Source organism: Jaculus jaculus, chromosome 5 (assembly GCF_020740685.1).
Source record: "Jaculus jaculus isolate mJacJac1 chromosome 5, mJacJac1.mat.Y.cur, whole genome shotgun sequence".
Classification (NCBI taxonomy): Eukaryota; Metazoa; Chordata; class Mammalia; order Rodentia; family Dipodidae; genus Jaculus; species Jaculus jaculus.
This window is the reverse complement of record NC_059106.1, coordinates 97,875,882-97,893,549: the sequence shown is the minus strand read 5'-3', so window position 1 is coordinate 97,893,549 and position 17,668 is coordinate 97,875,882. Positions and strand designations below refer to the sequence as shown.

At 50.6% G+C, this 17,668-nt stretch overlaps 1 protein-coding gene and 1 long non-coding RNA gene across 2 annotated transcripts; one reads left to right on the top strand and one right to left on the bottom strand.

Moving 5' to 3' along the window:
* Positions 1-589: 589 nt before the first annotated feature.
* Foxd3 (forkhead box D3) lies at positions 590-1,997 on the bottom strand. Its single transcript, XM_045148600.1, is given in 2 exon segments — positions 590-1,246; positions 1,248-1,997. Coding segments are annotated over 2 exon segments (1,407 nt in total).
* A 773-nt stretch (positions 1,998-2,770) lies between these two features.
* On the top strand, positions 2,771-4,513 carry LOC123460934. Its single transcript, XR_006637292.1, has 3 exons — positions 2,771-3,288; positions 3,484-3,596; positions 4,299-4,513. It is a non-coding gene; the product is annotated as an uncharacterized LOC123460934 (long non-coding RNA).
* The last annotated feature ends 13,155 nt before the right edge of the window (positions 4,514-17,668 follow it).

Genomic DNA, 17,668 nt, shown 5'->3' with positions numbered 1-17,668 from the left:
TTAAAAATTTATTTACAAAGTTGTGTACAACACGATGGAATAACATTTAGAATACCATATATATTCATTCATATATAAACAGACTTTTATAATAGAACGACACTCGGCCTTTTCGAAAATTTCTCTTTGTATTTAAAATTTCCCAAGGTCTCTATACATTCTTTTCTCAGATAAAACTGCGGAGAGCGAACCTTCAAAAAAAATGAAAGTTCAGAACTCTAAGTCTACTGGATTTGAATTTTTTTCTTAAAAAAATAAAAACCCCAAAAGGAAAGTCAATAATTTTTATACAAATATGTACAAAGCATTTTCCTCTCACCCCCACAGTACGGACAGCAGGCGCCGTCGAGGTGCGTTTTTGGAAACTCGGGTATCAGTTTTACCTGTACGGAAAGCTATTCCCGGCGGGGGCCCGGCCAAGTTAGGCGAGCGGGACGATGGAGGTGGCGACGGTCGGTGGGTGGGTGGGTGTTTGGTGTGTGTGGGGGGGGGGGAGGTCGGGGGGAGGTCTTCCGAGTCCCGAAAGGGTCAGCGCTGCGGCTGCCGCGGGGCTGTCGCCGGGCCCCGCATCCAGGCCCCGGGCACGTCCCTATTGCGCCGGCCACTTGCCTTGCACGGCAGCGGCGGCGGCGGCGGAGGCCGCGGGCTGCAGGAACTGTCCGGACAGCGGCACGCTCAGGATGGGCGCGATGGTGGCCGTGGTCCGGCTCAGCGACAGCGGCTGGTGCGTGGCCATGAGCGCCGCCGACTGCACGGTCCCGGGCGGCCGCAGGAAGGACTGCGCGGAGCCGCCGCCGCCGGCCGCCGAGCCCCCCGCGCCGCCGGCCGAGCCCCCCGGGGCCGCGGGCCCCGCGCCGATGATGTTCTCGATGCTGAACGACGGCCGCGCGCTCGGCTCCGACTTGATGAGCGCCGCGGTGGCGGAGCCCGCGCCCGCGCCCGGGGTGCCCGCGGCGCCCGAGCCCGAGCCGGCGGCGGCGGCGGCGGCGGCTGCGGCGGCGCCCAGCGAGTTGAGCTGCAGCTGCAGGCCGGGCCCGAGCTGCGAGCCGAAGGCGGCGGCTTTGCGGCCCAGCTCGCCCGAGGGCAGCAGCGGCACGGCGGGCGGCAGCACGGGCGCCACGGGCGGCAGCGCGTACGGGTACTGGAGCGCCGCAGCCGCGGCTGCGGCCGCCGCCGCCGCCGGGTGAGAGTAGCCAGCGGCGGCGGCGGCGGCGGCGGGGTGCAGGCCGTAGGGGCGGCCGTAGGGGGCCCGCGCCCGCCGCGGCCAGGCTGTAGGCGCCGAAGCTCTGCATCATGAGCGCCGTCTGCTCGCGCAGGTGCTCCTGCTGGTGGCGCTTGAAGCGCTTCCGGCGCCGCAGGAAGCTGCCGTTGTCGAACATGTCCTCGGACTGCGGGTCCAGCGTCCAGTAGTTGCCCTTGCCCGGGTTGCCCGGCTCGCGGGGGATCTTGACGAAGCAGTCGTTGAGCGACAGGTTGTGGCGGATGCTGTTCTGCCAGGCGGGGAACTTCTCCCGGTAGTAGGGGAAGCGGTTGCTGATGAACTCGCAGATGCCGCTCAGCGTCAGCTTCTTCTGCGGGCTCTGCAGGATGGCCATGGTGATGAGCGCGATGTACGAGTAGGGCGGCTTCACCAGGCTGTTCTTGGGCTTGCTCGGGGCCAGGCCGCCCGCCGCGCCCGCGCCCGCGCCGCCGTCCTCGCCCGCCTTGCAGCCGTCGGCCTCGGGCGCGCCCGCCTCGGCCTCGCGGGGCAGCGCGGGGGACTGCTGGCGGGGCGGCTGCGGCGGCGCCTGCCCGGGATGCGGGGCGGCCGGCGGGCCCTCGTCCGCCTCGTCCAGGCGCAGCTCGGGCGGCCCCGCGGGGCTGTCGCAGCCCGCGTCGCTGTCCTTCTCCTCCAGCCCGTCGTCGCCCTCGCCCACCACATCGATGTCCACGTCCTCGGCCGTCAGCACCGTCTGGCCGGACATGTCACTGGCGCTGCCGCCGCCGGAGAGGGTCATCCCTCCTCGGGTCGGGGACGGCGGGAGGCAGGCGCGACGGGGTCCGTGGGGGGCTGCCGCGGAGCTGGGGGGGGGGGGCTCAGGCTGGGGCGCCCGGGGGAGGGGGAGGGAAGGGGGCGCAGGAGGCTCGGGCCCCTCGGTCTGCTCACACGCGGAGGCCCGGCATCGCGCGGCGCGGGCGCTGCGGTCGGCTTCCCGCAGGCGCGGGGGCTCCGCGAGTCCGGCGGTGCCTGGCGCTGCCCACTAGGCCGTAGGCGGTGCTCGCGACCCCCGCGGTTTGTCCACGCCGCGCCCCCTCACTTCAACGCCCTCCTTGGCTTCCGACCGGCCGCGCTGTGGGCTGGGGAGCGGACCGGGCGGGCGCGGGACGCCGGGCGCCGAGCGGCTCAGGAGGGCGCGGGCAGGGCGAGCGCGGACTGGGGGTGGGGTGATGGGGACGCCGAAGCCCCGGTAGTCGAAAGTCCCGTTTTAAGGACTGGCCTGATAGATTACTTTCTACTTAAAGATCCAGCGGGAGGCGGGGCCACGTGACCGCGCGTGACGTCAGGGCCTCCGCGAAGCCGGCCAAACTCAAGTTGGTTCGGGGAATTGTCAACAAAGGGACCAGAGACGCGCAACTCCTCGCCGCGCCGAGCCCCGGCATCCCTCGGGCCCCGCGGGCGCCCCTGCCCGCCAGGAGACCCCTGTCCAGGCTGGAGCCCGGCGCGAGGGCCCAGGGAGGGCGTGAGTGCGGCCGGGCGGGTGTGCGCGCGGGCGTGGGCCGTGGGGCCCCGTCCACCTCCCCTCCCCCTCCGGTAACGTTCGGTAGGCAGACACTGGCAGCGTTAGAACAAGGTTGCCATCTCGTTTTTAAAGAAGAGAAACTTTCTCTCTCTCTTTGATTTGTGTAGTTTTCGCTTTAAAGAGTAAGGGGTACCATTGCTTCCCTCTCTCTAGACTTCAGACCCCTCCAGCTTTGGGGCCCATTCCCAGGGAAGACACCTGCTGTGGCGTCTCCCTCTCACCCCCCAAACCTAACTACCCTAGCTTTCCTGGATCTATGCAGGGATGTCTTTCTCTCTGTATATGTTTATTTGTACGGTTACCACAGCATCGCCGGGGGTCCCGAAGGTCAGAAAACAGCTATCGATTAACCTATTAGAATAGTTGCCCAGAGAAATAAAAGCAACGTAAAGTAATAGGGAGCCCATAACAAAGAAGCCCTAAGTGGCAGCCGGAGTTGTTAAACGACTTAGCATACGAAAAACTCGGAAATAATCTGGGAACGGAGCCGGCGTCGGCCGCGGCCCGGGTAAGTTGAGTGGGGCGGGGAAGAGGTCTTGGGCCTCCAGGTTCCAAGCTTCTCAGCAGCCCAGAAGGCTGGAAAATTGCGGAGAGCAGGCGGAGACTTCCCGGGCGGCGGGCAGGCCTCCAGGGAACGTGGGTGGCCCAGGGCATGGCAGCGCTGCCGAGCTCACCTTGCTAACCAACGTGGATTCTCTCTTAGAACGTAAACCAACTCTTCAAGCAACTAGCAACAGGGAGAGTAGAGGAGGCGGCGGCGAAGATGTGGCCTGTGCACACGCAGTTGAGTTTCCACGGCAAGAAAAGTCAATGCTGGTAGGAAAAATGATGGGAATTCCGACTGGGACTGGGGACAGGGAGTGGTGGAAACTGTAAACTGACTCCGGGTGCGTGGAGAGAGCTACCGAGACGCGTGAACCTCACACGGCCCCACGGGGTCACGAGGACTACACCTGGCCGTGGTGATTGTGGGTTGGGCTGTCTTGTCCCTCACGTCTTTAGGTCGCTCTGCAAACCGTCAGGGACTGCCTGGAATGGTTGGCTCTTGAAAGTCTGGTGAAAGTTTGGGAGAGGGCAAGGCCGCCTTCTCCTGGGTAAAAAGCTGGAGGGATGAAGGGAGGGAGGAAAGAATTACTGTAGTGCTGACAGAAGACAGTGGAAGATGGATTTAATTGTGGGTGGATAGTGCTTCTGATAACCATCGTGGCCGTCCACACCTAAGGCTCTCTTTCCCTGGCACAACAAGTAACTAAAATAACAACTAAAAATCTACAATCTTGCTTCATTACAGGCATCGCAACCACTGAGTGACTTTCGTCCCGTTAGACAGTTCCCCGACATACCATTATCCCTTTGGATCCAGAGTGGACTTCCAGGGGAGGAGTTCCTGGTTGGTGACTGCCAGGGGGCAGCGAGAGCAATGAGTGCATCCTGATGTCTGGAATCTCTATGGTTTTGTTGTCAAATGACCTCGGGGTTACACCTGACCCTAAAACATGTTTCGGTTGGTTTCTGCAGCTGCACCACTTGGTGACCTAAAGGCTCTGAGACGTGTACAACGCCGTCTAGAAGCCTCGCGAAACCATCCAGAGCCGCGAGCTGACCGCTCACCACCCCAGGCAACAGAGGTCACAGTGGCAACTGCCCGAGCAACCCGAAGGAAGGTCGGAAATGAAAAGAAAACGAAACACCAAAATTTACAAATTTGGAACTCCTTTTGATGAACTTGCGTTACCCAGTCCCAGCGGCCGTCTCTGGGCGCAGCGCGAACAGCGCCGCGGCCCCGGCGGCTGGGCCTGGGTGGCCGCGGCGGTGCGTGCGCCAAAGAACCGCAGCTCCCAGTGCTGCTCCCGGGTCCTTTTGAAATCGTCTCCAAATGAGCCTAATTTCGATTCCTCCGCCCTCCAGAGTTGGCTCTCGGGACTTCCTCGAGCTGCAGATCGCTGCCTCTCCCTCCGCCAAGGCCGGGTCTTGGGCCGGCCATTCCCGTGTGTCTTCTTGGAACCTCCCTGGGGAAAGGGGGCGGGGCGGGTGGCGAACAACTCCCAGCTGCCGGTTCCATTTGTTGCGTCTTTTTCCTTCGACACAATAAAAGTCAAATTAATTGATTCATACCATTAATTACGGTGCGTAGCATGAAAGCGATGCTTCCCCTCGGTTAGAGATCTATTGTGCTAATCTCTTGTTCAATCAGTGTTACCATCTGATGCTGGGTGTCTGGCCCCTACAGAAACTTTTCGACTCGATTAGCTAAATGATGAGACTTGGTGGACGCACTGGCTACTGCCTCGACGCCCTGTTCCCGCGCCAGCCTAATGCTGAATATCGATTTCCAGCGGAGGCCACAGATTTTCTCGGGTCTCACTCTGCTTTGAGGACCTGCTGCCAGCTTCCTCTTTCCAGCACAATCTCTTGGAACTAGAAAAGGTGGAAGCGACGGCGCAGGAACGTTCCTCGCTGCGGATGCCGTGGCGCCTGAGGATCCCAGCCGGATGCGTCCGTGCAGGGGTCCTGCCAGAAGTCTGTAAAATTCTGAACTAAATAAAGTATGAGCTGCGCGAAAGCAGTTTGCAGCTAAAAGTCTACCAGTCGTCAGTTACCTCTAAACTTCGAGAGAGAAATGAGAAAAGAAGCGAGACACACGGGGGAGGGGGATGTGATAGAAGGAACAGAAATGGGGAATATGGATAACCATACACTTGCCAAAGACTGGGGGCAAGAGAAGGTGTACACAGGGGAGCACAGTTATGAATGGTAAGTGTCTGCTTGGATCAGGAAGCAGAATTTCCGGAGATATTAAGAGGAAGGTCACAGCCAGCGGTCTCACCTGCTCAAGTGTTTGAAAGGATTTGGCCAAAGGAGAGCAGAGTGAAACGAAACTCCTTCACTTTCTCCTGAGGCTGGCACAGTAATAATGCCATGTTGGAAAAGCCCTGGAACAGGTCCAGGGGTGGAGGGGGCGCCCCTAGGTTCTAGCAACAGGACGCAAGAGGAGTGGAGTCAGGATCGATAGGAAGGAAATTGAGACGTCTCCTGGGGAGGAAGATTTAGTGTGAGGGTCCTGGAAGGGAGGATGTGGATGGGGCAATTTATGACAGAGAAGGGGGAAATTAATTACGGTTTAATTTGCGTTCTTAACTGGTCAACACAGAAGGAGGGGCAGGATCAGAGAGTGCAGGCGGTAGGAATGGCCCATCCAGGCCCAAGCAAATCCCCTTTAAGTCAGGCTATGGCAACGTCTTGACTAAGTCGAAGCCTCGTTGTGTTGTGTGATAGGAATCATCATTCCAGGGCGCAAATGCACTTTTCTTGAAATCCGGGGAAGATGGAAGTAGATTCCAGAGACCAAGAAGCAGGTATCCCACCCAGGACAGTTACCTTCTCCAACAGAGAAAATAAAACGTGGGTGGAGCCATTTGAGAACTAATCTTTCTTACTGCACTGCCTAGCCTCAACCGAATTCTCCTCGACTTTGCTCCACTGCCTCAAACCGAATTCTCCTCGACTGTCTTCACAGATGCATTAAACACATCATCGACCTCTTTGTCTGGATGGCTGCCATCAAGGAAGGCGGGAAGGGCACAGGTGACACCTGAGGTCCCAACCCATCCAGATGATTTCCATTTCTTAGTGGGTGGGGTTTTCAACTAGCTTCTCATTTCCTCCCTCCATATTCCTCCAGACCTCTTCTGAGTGGAGAAAAAGAGGCTAATTTAATGTTATTGTTTGTATTTGCATCTCAAAACTTCATTTGTTTTCAATGTCTGCTACTCAGCGTCCAGGCCAAGACTTGCCTGTAAATGTAGAGAGACCAAAAGGAAAGAAGAGAGAATGTTTCGAATTTATTTATATTGGAAATGTATAAACATCCATTCTGTAAAAGGCAACACGTTTAATTAACGATGAGAGAGCAGTTAGGGGCAGAAAGCTAGTAAAATTGTGTGATAAATTTATGGCATTGTTAGCGTGCTTTTAATTATGGCTATTATGTTAATTATTTCACATTAGCATGGAGTTATCAGCGGCATGTCAGATTTAATCAAAACGAGCCTTTCTCTCGAAAATTGTTCGTTTCGTCCGCGAGGAGAAAGGTCCTGGGCAGGATCGGAGCTTCAAAATGACTTGGCATTGAAAGCTCGCGTCCACACGACACAGTTAGGGCGACGCGGCGGCCCGCAGTCCGCTGGGTCCCTCCAGGCTCCCGGCAGCTCCCGGAAGAGCCCGGTGCTGGGTTTTTAGGAATTCAACATTTTCACCCCCTTCGGAGGCGACACTTCATCATGCGGGATCATTCTGTCAAACAATATGAGGCTGCTCATTTTTATCTGTCCCGCTTTGCAAAATCCCCATTCAGCTGACCGAGGAACAACAAAAGCCTTGGAGGCTGCGGGGCAGCCACAGCTCCACGGCGCGCGGGACGGAAGGGCGAGGGGACACGGACTCAGCGCCCGAGGGGACGCGGCAGGCCGGGCCCGGACGCTCCAGGGCGCGGTCCTCGGACGTGGCCGGCCAGACCCGCCTCTCTTCGCCCCGGGCCGCCTGGGGACACGGACGACAGCGCCAGCCTTTGCCCGCGAGCGCCTCGCCCACCCAGCCCAGGCCCCATCGATTTCTTAATCACCGCCGATCGATTTATTGGGAGCAAATAAATAGCCCGTTTTGGAAACGTTTCAATCGTTGGCGCGGTGGCGGGGCGGGAGGACGGCTTGGCGGGCCGTGGGCCGGCAGGGACGCCTCCTCGGGGCTCGCTCCCCCTCACCCCCCAGCTCCACCTGGCGGCGGGACGCGGGGCCCGCGAGCCCGGCCCGGCCACCCCCACGCCCTGGCACGGGCGTCCATCTCGTGCCGCCGTGGGGAAGCCCTCTCTCCAGGCCGCTGAGTCCCGGGCGGCCGGTTCTCCCGCGGTGGCCCTCGGGCCGGGCTGCGGCCGCCGCATCTCCCCGCGGAGGACCATTCGCCCCCGCCCTCCCGGCCAGGGCTGAGGACCCGCCAGCTGCTGCCTTATTTTTAGCGCCATTCCATTCGCGCGGTTATATTTAACTATTCACTCCTCCGAGGAGGTCGCTCGGACATCGAATTCTCCGCATCGCAACTCGGTCCCGCCCGCCCGGTTGCAGGGACAGATTGGAAAAGCCCGGTTTAATAGTCTTGGGCATCTTAAGAGCTGGGGCCTGCACCCAGCGAGAGGGAGACCTGTCCAGTAGCAGTCAGGGCCCGCCAGCAATCTCTAGCCTGGACTCCGCCTTGTGAGGGGGAGGGGAGCAGGGAGCTCTCAGTCCCAGGAAGGGTTCTCTGCGGGAAGTACCTAGCCCATTTCCTACTTATGCATGATCCGGAGCGCCCCAGTGACCTGGAACCTCGGCTACAATTCTGCCCTTCACAAAGCTCATGCAGGAATTTCCTCTCCTCCCTTCTTCACTGTACTTGTATCAGGAAACTTGATGGAAGAGGTGGGGGGGCTCAGGTCCAGCCCAGTCTACCTTTCCCTTGGGAAAATCTGAAAAAGGCCCTGCCACCGGCTCCCTCGCGCCCTGGGCAAAGGGCCCACTTGGGTAGTATTACAGAAACACCATTTCAGCACATGGAAGGTCAAACTGAATGTACAAAATGCAGATGCCATGTGCTAAAGGTGCAAATATAGACGTGACATAATCATGAAATGATAGCAAAACATACTTTATTTTTTAATTTTTGAGGCAGGGTAGACTAGCTCAGGTTGACCTGGAATTTACTCGGTAGCCTACGCTGGACTCAAATTCATGGTGATCTTCCTACCTCAGCTCTCATTAGTGTTGGAATTACAAGTGTGAGTCACACTGTCCCTAGCAGCAACACACACTTTAAAACATCTAACATCATATATATAATAACTTTTCTCCTGAAGCCCAAAGTGAGTGTTTCTGGCTTTCTCCTTTTGTAAATCTCCTGTTACTTAGAATCTTCTCGGATAAAGTCATTCCAGCAGGGGATATTCAGGGAAGATTAAGGAGAAGCAAGTTAAAACTCGGGGCCACTTTGGGAAAAGACTGGGTGGTCACCAGTACTTCTTGACAGCCAGAGTACTTGGTCTTGAGGGAAATGAGCACTGGAAAGGAGACAAGAAATTGAAAGAAAGATGAAGGAAGACAGAAGGAGAGTGGAAAAATGGGACTTTGTTTAGAAGCTGGGTGCAGGCCATCGTGAACCATGGTTAGACTATATGTAAAGACTAACACATTGGAAAAAGTTAAGTGAAAACATAAGTGAAGTGAAAAGATTAGCCAGAAGAAAATGACAAGAGAGACTGTTGAAGAAGGTGACTGCACTCAGGCATGGTGGCCCATTTTTTAATTCCTACACTCGGGAGGCTGAGATTGGAGGCTTGCTGCGAGTTCAAGGCCAGCCTGGGTCTAACAGAGTGAGTTCCAGGACAGCCTGGGCTAGAATGAGACCCTGCCTTGGAAACAAACAAACAAACAAAACAACAACAACAAAACAAACAAAGAGAGGGAGAAGGGAGGTGGGAGGGAAAAAGGGAGAGAGAAAATGTGAGAAAGAAAGAAAAAGAAAAAGCTGACTCATGACCCACTTGTATAACTTCATCAGCCATCACCGGCCCAGGCACTGGAACTATGAACTTTAAAAACATATATAAGAGGGCAAACGCCATCTTCAGAATGTTAACACCATTAATAAGTTTTTCTGTTATTACATCCCTACCTCCAGGGGTTGTAGGGCTCAGATCTTGGTTGTATGACCAGATCAGTAAGACACAGCACCACCCTGATGGAGTGAAGGATGTCCATAGTTAAATTATAATGCAATGAATTGTAAATGCATATCAGGAGTTCTGAGAAGTGCAAAGAGGGTTGGTATGTGTGGGGGGAGTCTCCCAAAAGAAGTAATCCTTAAACTGTCTCCTGTGATGATAAACAGTTAGAGATGAAGAACTCACTGGATGCAGAGAGCAGAGCAGGAATTAAGAGAAATGTAAAGCAGGAACAGAAAGTGGATTGGTAGACCAAAACAAGACAAGATAATGGCTGGACTTGGTATAGAAAGAGTGAGCAGCAAAGCATCAGGAAGGTTCCTGAATAGCAGTCTTTCTCTCAAAGCCGGCAGGGTGCCTTACACCTTTAATCTCAGTACTCAGGAGGCTGAGGTAGGAGATTGTGCATTCAAGGCCAGCCAGTGCTACAGAGTGAGTTACAGGTCAGGGTCAGTTACCTTGGGTTAGAGTGAGAGCCTGTCCCAAAAAGACAAACAACAACAAAACCCTGGTTTCTCCAGAACGGTGAACACCTGTGGTCCTAGCACTCAAAGCAGAATGATTACCAAAAGTTGGGGACCAACCTGGTCTACACAGATATTTTCAGGCTAGTCTGGTATACATAGTAAAATCCTGTTTCAAAAAAAACAATCACAAACATAATAAGCCAGGACTTGAGAGACAGAAGCAAGAAGATCAGGAGTTCAAGGTCATTCTTGGCTACATAGCAAATCTGAGACCAGCCAGGGCCACATGAGTTTCTGTCTCAAAAACAAAATGAAAGTCCAAAACTTGATAAAAAAAAAAAAAAAAATCACTCGAGATTAAAAAAAAAAAAAAAGATTCTATTTATTTGGAAGACAGACAGAAAGACAGTGAATATGGACCTACCAGGGCCTCCAGCCACCTCAACTAAACTCCAGACACATGCACCACTCTGTGCATCTGGCTTCACATACATTCTGGGGGACTGAACCAGAGCCATCAGGCCATGCAAGCAAGTGTCCCTAGCTGCTGCGCCATCCCTCCAGCCCATGACTAAGGATTTTTTAAGTCTATGACTAGCATGATTAAGATAAAAACTTTGGGGCTGGAGAGATTGCTCAATGGATAAAGCACTTGCCTGTAATGCCTGAAGGTCTGAGTTCATTTCCACTGTATCCATGTAAAGCCAGATGTACAAAGTGGTACATGACTCTGGAGTTTGTTTGCAATGGTTATATGCCCTGATGCACCCATTCTCTCTCCCTCTCTCCTTGCAAATAAATAAATAAAATATTTTTAAAGAAAATTTCAGCAATCCTTTGGGAACATATGAAAGATAAGTTGGAGGAAACAAACATACCCCCCAACTCAGTTATCCTAGTAAAATGTGATATAAACCTAATTTAAACTACTGAGAGTGGGGCGGAAGGAGAAGTCATGAATTGGAGAGGATTTAGAAGGTAAAATTGAGGGGGCTGTTTGAATCTCTCTTTCATCCCTTCCTCCCCCTCCTTCCCTCTCATTCTTTTTTTTTTTTTTTTTTTCCTTAGATAGAGTTTTACTCTAGCTCAGGCTGACCTGGAATTCTCTATGTAATCTCAGAACTCAGGGTAACCTTGAACTCATGGCAATCCTTCTACCTCTGCCTCCCAAGTGCTGGGATTAAAGGTGTATACCGCCACACCTGGATACCATCCTTCCTTCCCTCCCTCTTTCTTTCTCTTATTTCCTTCCTTCCTTTCTTTCTCTCTCTTACTTTCTTCTTTTTCACTCCCAACATTACTCAAGCAGACCTTGAACTTCTGACAACCTTCCTATCTCAGCATCCCAATCCTGGCATTTCCAGAGCACACCATTACATCTGGCCTCCAGTCCAATTAGAGAGCAGTTGGTTTCCCCATAACAAACATGCCATGCCACCATTGCATCAGTTGGCAGTTTGGCCTGGGTGGCCAGCTGTAAAATTTTCAGGGTCCACTGCTGGTTAAGACTGTTGATGACTTTCCTCCCCCAGCAGACTGCATAGCTCTCTAGCATCCTCAAAGCTCCTGAACAGGGAGGAGGCTTCTAGCTCAGCTACAGCTTGATTTTGCAGTGTCCTGTAGACCAAGCATATGAAGTCTTCAGCATGTGATCTTACCGTCTAGTTCTAGTGCATAATCAAGAGCTTTGGCAATGGCCTGTAATGTTTTGGAGGCATCGGGGGCCTTCCTGATCAACAACTTTCTGGAAGGTATCCCACCTCTGGCACTGAAATTTTCTGGTAACAATCTATGACTTCTGGGCACAGCATTATCCACCCACACAGATTACTTCTGCCCAAACTCTCTTCTTAAAAATAGCATATATAATATTTAGCTAGGGAAGAAGTAGGTTTCCATACGGAATAGATAACATCATTAATTTTGATTAGCACTCCTCTCACCCCTTGCTCTCCTGCATCCCCTTCCCTAACTCCACTAGAAACAATTTTTAAATTGATATTTTTCATACACATGCATAATGTTTCTTGATCATAATCCCTTACCATTGAATTATACTCTATTTTCCCTGGACCATTCACCATCCCTCAGCCTTTTTCTATTTTTTCTTTCTCCTCCTCCTTCTTCTTCCTTCTCCTCCTCCTCCTCCTTCTTCCTTCTTCCTCCTCTCTTCTTCTTCTTCTTTTTTCCAAGGCAGGATCTCATTCTAGTCCACTTTGACATGAAATTCACTCTGTAGTCCCAGGCTGACTTTGTTGAGCTGTTTTATTTTTGCAGTGTATCCTTCACAGCTACTCAATCACTAAGCTACATCCCCAGTCCCTTACTCTCCCAGGCACACTTGGAACTCATGGTAATCCTCCTACTTCAGCCTCCTGAGAGCTGAGCCTACAGGCTCTTTTTTCTATTTTTTATTTTGACACAGGGTTTCATGAAGGTGCTCAAGCTAGCCTTAAACTTGATCACTAGCTCAAGAAGGACTTAAGCTTTTGATCCTCCAGCTTTAGCTTTCACAGTTGCTGGGATTCTAGGTCTATGCCACCAAGCCCACCTCTGGTTTACCTTGTATGCTATGCTCCCATCTCATGGGATTAAAATCCATTCCCAAGACACAGTATGACCTTCATCCTTTTCTTATTGTGTGACTTTGAGCAAATTTCTTAGGTTCATTGTGCTTCATTTCCTCATTTATAAACTGTGGATAAGTAACTTTCCGTATGGAGTTTTTGTAAGGATTACAGATATCCAAAAGTTTTTAAAAAAAATTATTTATTTACTTATTTTGAGAGAGTGAGACAGTGAGAGAGAGGGGCAGATATATAGAGAGAATGGGTGTATCAGGGCCTCTAGCCATTGCAAATGAATTCCAGATGTATGCGCCACCTTATGCATCTGGCCTATGGAGATACTGGGGAATTGAACCTGGCTCCTTAGGCTTTGCAGGCAAGTGCCTTAAACCACTAAGCCATCTCTCCAGTCCCCAAAACATTTTAGTTGGTTTTGACATAAAAATTTTTAAAGTGATGTGTCCATTACACAAATATCTATTTTTCTTCTTTCCTCTTCCATCCTCTCCTCTTCCCTTTCATCTTTTCCTTTCCCTTTCTTTCTTTGTTTCATTCTTTTACTCGGTTTTATTTTTATTATTTATTTATTAAATTTTTTTTTGTTTTTATTTATTTATTTGAGAGTGACAGACAGAGAGAGGAAGAGGCAGATAGACAGAGAGAATGGGAGTGCCAGGGCCTCCAGCCACTGCAAACGAACTCCAGACGCATGCGCCACCTTGTGCATCTGGCTAACGTGGGTCCTGGGGAATTGAGCCTCGAACCGGGGTCCTTAGGCTTCACAGGCAAGTGCTTAACCGCTAAGCCATCTCTCCAGCCCCTATTTATTTATTTTTTGAGGTAGAGTCTCACTCTAGCTCAGGCAAATCTGGAATTCACTATGTTGTCTCAGGGTGGCCATGAACTCTCAGTGATCCTCCTACCTCTGTGTGCTGAGTGCTGGGATTAAAGAGGTGTGCTCCACCACCCCCAGCTTCTTTCTTTCTTTTTTGAAATAGGGCCTTGCTTTAACTAAGGCCAACCTGGAATTCACTATGTAGTCTCAGGCTGGCCTTGAACTCACACTGATCCTCCTACCTCTGCCTCTGAGTGCTGAGATTAAATGCATGTGGCACCATGGCTGGCAGAAAGAGATAATGGGTACATCAGAGCCTCTAGCCATTATAAATGAACTCCAGATGCATGCACCCCTTTGTGCACCTGGATTTATGTGGGTACTGGGGAACTGAATTCAGGTCATTGGGCTTTGCAGGCAAGTGCCTTAAAAGCTGAGCCATCTCTCCAGCCCATCCTTCCCTTTTTCTTTCCTTCCTTCCTTCCTTCTTTCCCTTTTGGTTAAATTTATTGTATGCAATGCCCTCTTCTACTCTCTCTTTCTTTTCTTTTTACCTGTAGAATTTGGGATTGAATTTAATGCCTCATGCATAGTAGGCAAGGGCTTTTCTACTGTAATACAGCCCAAGGCTTTTTAAAAGACTTTTTATCTTTTGATAGGGTCTCCACGAAATGCCCAGGATGTCTCTGAACTTGCTCCATAATCCAGGCAGGTCTTAAGATTTCAATCCTTCTGTCTCAGCTTGCCCAAGTATGAAAATCACAGGCCTATGCCACCATGCCAGGCCTCCTTTTCTTATTTTCTGATTTAAAAGCCTTCTAAGAACCAGGAATGGCAGCTCCTGCTTTCCTTGATATACCTAAAACATTATAATTTTAGCAAGTAATTGATATAACATTTACTGAGGTATTTTTTTAATAAGATCTTCAAAATAAACTAGCCACATTTCAAGTGTTGCACATATGGCTAATGACTAGCATATTGGATATAAACTTATCAGGGTTGGGGAGATGGCCTAGTTGATAAAACGCTTTCCATGCAAATGTGAGGACTGGAGTTTGTATCCTCAGCACCCACATAAGTACTGGGTAGGTATGGCAGCCCATTTGTAATTCCACACTTAGAAGGTGGTAACAGGGCATCCCCAGGACAAGCTGGCTATATAGACCAGTAAAATCAGAGAGCTCTGGGTTCAAGAGAGAAGCCCTGCCTCAGTAAATAAAGAAGATACCATCACCCACACCTAGTCTCTTTCTCTTTAAAATATTTTTATTTCTTTGAAAGAGAGAGAGAGAGAGAGAGAGAGAATATGTGTGCCAGTGCCTTCTGCTGCCGAAGTGCCACTTTGTGCATCTAGCTTTTCTTTTTTTTTTTTATTAAAATTATTTATTTATTTGAGAGTGACAGACACAGAGAGAAAGACAGATAGAGGGAGAGAGAGAGAATGGGCGCGCCAGGGCCTCCAGCCTCTGCAAACAAACTCCAGATGCGTGCGCCCCCTTGTGCATCTGGCTAACGTGGGACCTGGGGAACCGAGCCTCGAACCAGGGTCCTTAGGCTTCACAGGCAAGCGCTTAACCGCTAAGCCATCTCTCCAGCCCATGCATCTAGCTTTTCATGGGGACTGGGGAGTCAAAGCCAGGCTGTCAGGTTTTATAAGCAAGTGCCTTTAACCACCTCATAATCTCTCCAGCCCCAGCCTCTGGCATCCACATGCACATGAACACATGTGTACATGTACACATATCACATATATGCACATGCAAAAAGGGAATACACAACTTTGGAAGAGTCTGTGTTCAAGTACTATTTTGAGAATAGATACTGTGTGTACAACTGCAAAATATTCTTGTTGGATTGCATTAAAGTATGTATGTCTTGTCTCTGTGAATTTGTCCCACATGCCCAATGGCTAGCCATTTACCTCTATTGGTCTAGAACACTTCTAGATGGTCTGTTTTTCAAGTGTAATATTTCTAGACCTATTTTATTCTCAGAAATGTCCCAGTTTGGATAATAAAACCCGTGGCTCCTCACACTATATACTTGCTGTATGCCAGGTGCTTGCCTATCTAATTTACATGTGTTTACTTAATTCTTACCATAATCTTTAGAGGGAGCAGCTGTAATTATTCCCCCTTTACAAATGAAACCACTGGGCTTGGGGGTGTAGCTCAACCTTCCTAGCTTATATGCAACCTGGGTTCAATCGGCAGCACCACCTAAACCCAATGTAGTGGTGTATACCTGTAATTCAAGTACTTGGGGGGTGAGGATAGAAGACTCCGAAATTGAAGCTCATCCTTAGCTACATAGGAACATATGAGACCCTGTGCTTAGATGAAGAAACAGAAAAGGGAAAGAAGGAAGGAAGGGAGGGAGGAATTAGTCAGTAGAAGGCACAAAAGGGGGAATCAAAAAGATGCAACACTACCTGCTGGCTCCAGCAGAACCAGAATTCAGTGTCTGATCCAGTCTTATCCAATCATCTCTCTCTGTTTCTCTCCCAGACCCCAGACCAACCAGCCCTCTCTCAGGCTCACCTAAGTTTGAGGATAAGGCCCACCACAATAAGATTATGAATAGATGCTTACCGGTGGGCAGGCCTCTTTTTGGTTTTTTGCTTTTCCTGAACTTCCCTGCTCTGGTAATCCCTCTTTTTCTCAGCCCTGCTGTGCGGAGATGGGTGGCAGAGGAAGCCCACTCTCGCGTGGGCTCTCTACCCCCTCCTGCTTTCCACATGGTAGGAGCTTTCTGTATTTTTCTTTTCTTGGTCTGTTTTTTTGAGGGAGGGTCTCACTCTTGCCAGGCTGACCTGGGATTCACTATGTAGTTCCAGGCTGGTCTCAAACTCACAGCAGTCCTCCTACCTCTGCTTTCCAAGTGCTGGGTTAATCCCAGCACTAGGTGTGTGCCACCACACCGAGTCCTTCCTCTCTTAATCTAATAAAGCCTCTTTAAATTTTAACCTCTGGTCTGTGGATTTCAATTTTTTAAATTCATAAAAATCTGAGTTACTCTGATTTGTTGGTGTGTTGGTATATTGGCAAGGAGCCTCAAAATCCCCATTACATAAAGAAAGAAGGAAAGAAGGTAGATAAACTAGGCAGGGTTTGAACCCATGAAATTTGTTCTGAATCCACACTCTTACATACTGTGTTTCACAGTCTTGTCATATCATCTTGCTTCTCCATTCCCAGTAGTTTTCTCACTGGCTCCTACAACTTATTAGACCTTTCAGTGTAGCATACTGATTATTCCTATAATTGTTTATTTGGCACAGTGTCTTGTGTAGACTGGTTTCTGTCTTGCTTTGTAGCTGAGGATGACTTTGAACTCCTGATCTTCCTGTGTCTACCTTTCAAGTGCTGAGATTAACAGACCAACATACTTGGACACTGTGACATTGAGATTTTTATATATATTTGTAATTTGTTCTTATTTTTTCAGTTTCTGTGGATAAGAACTTCAGGAGGACTGTTGAGGGTGTCAGTTCTGGCTTAGAATGTCTCATGAGATTGCACATGAACTGCTGGCTGGGGGTCAGCTGGGGCAGTTTAGGGGCAACAGGGCCCTCAAATGTAAATGTGAGGAATGTCCTTGAGATTGTAAGGAACGATCTGTTTTTTTCCTTCTCTCTTTCCCCCTAACATCTTACCAGAGGATGTGAAAAAGATTAATAGTTGCCTGAACATATAGTACGGGATCTGGTTTTTCCTTATATTCCCTTTTCCTAGGAACATAAGTGGTTTATTCCGTTTCCTGGAAATCTGGCAGCACTTGGACACCTGAGGTGGGGGCTGGACTGACCAGCTCAGGCTCCATCCAGTAAGTTTCCATAGAAAACCCTAATCAGGGCCTCCAGGCAGGCCTTTCCATTTCCAGGAACTCCCTCCTCAGCAGGAGCTCTGCCTTCTTTCCTTCCCTTAAATTCTACAGAACTCCACCCTCTATGGTTTATGGATTTTGTGGGTTAAAATTCACAAGACAAGGGTCTATAAAGATGGCTCAGTGTTTCAAGGAACTTATTTGGAATTCATAAGACAAGAAGAACTTGGAGACCACTAATTCAGTGGAAGTTTTGTGTAGCTGTGTGTGTCCTGCATCCTAAATCTTGAGTTACAGCTCAACCAAGAGGTGGGAAAAGCACCACTTCTCTCAAAGACACCCCAAATTCTCATATCACAGTCATCTGAAGACTTGACTGGGACCACTCCATTGTTTTTGTAAGCAGAATTGCTCCTGTCAGGTAGGCTTTTCCATAAGGCCAT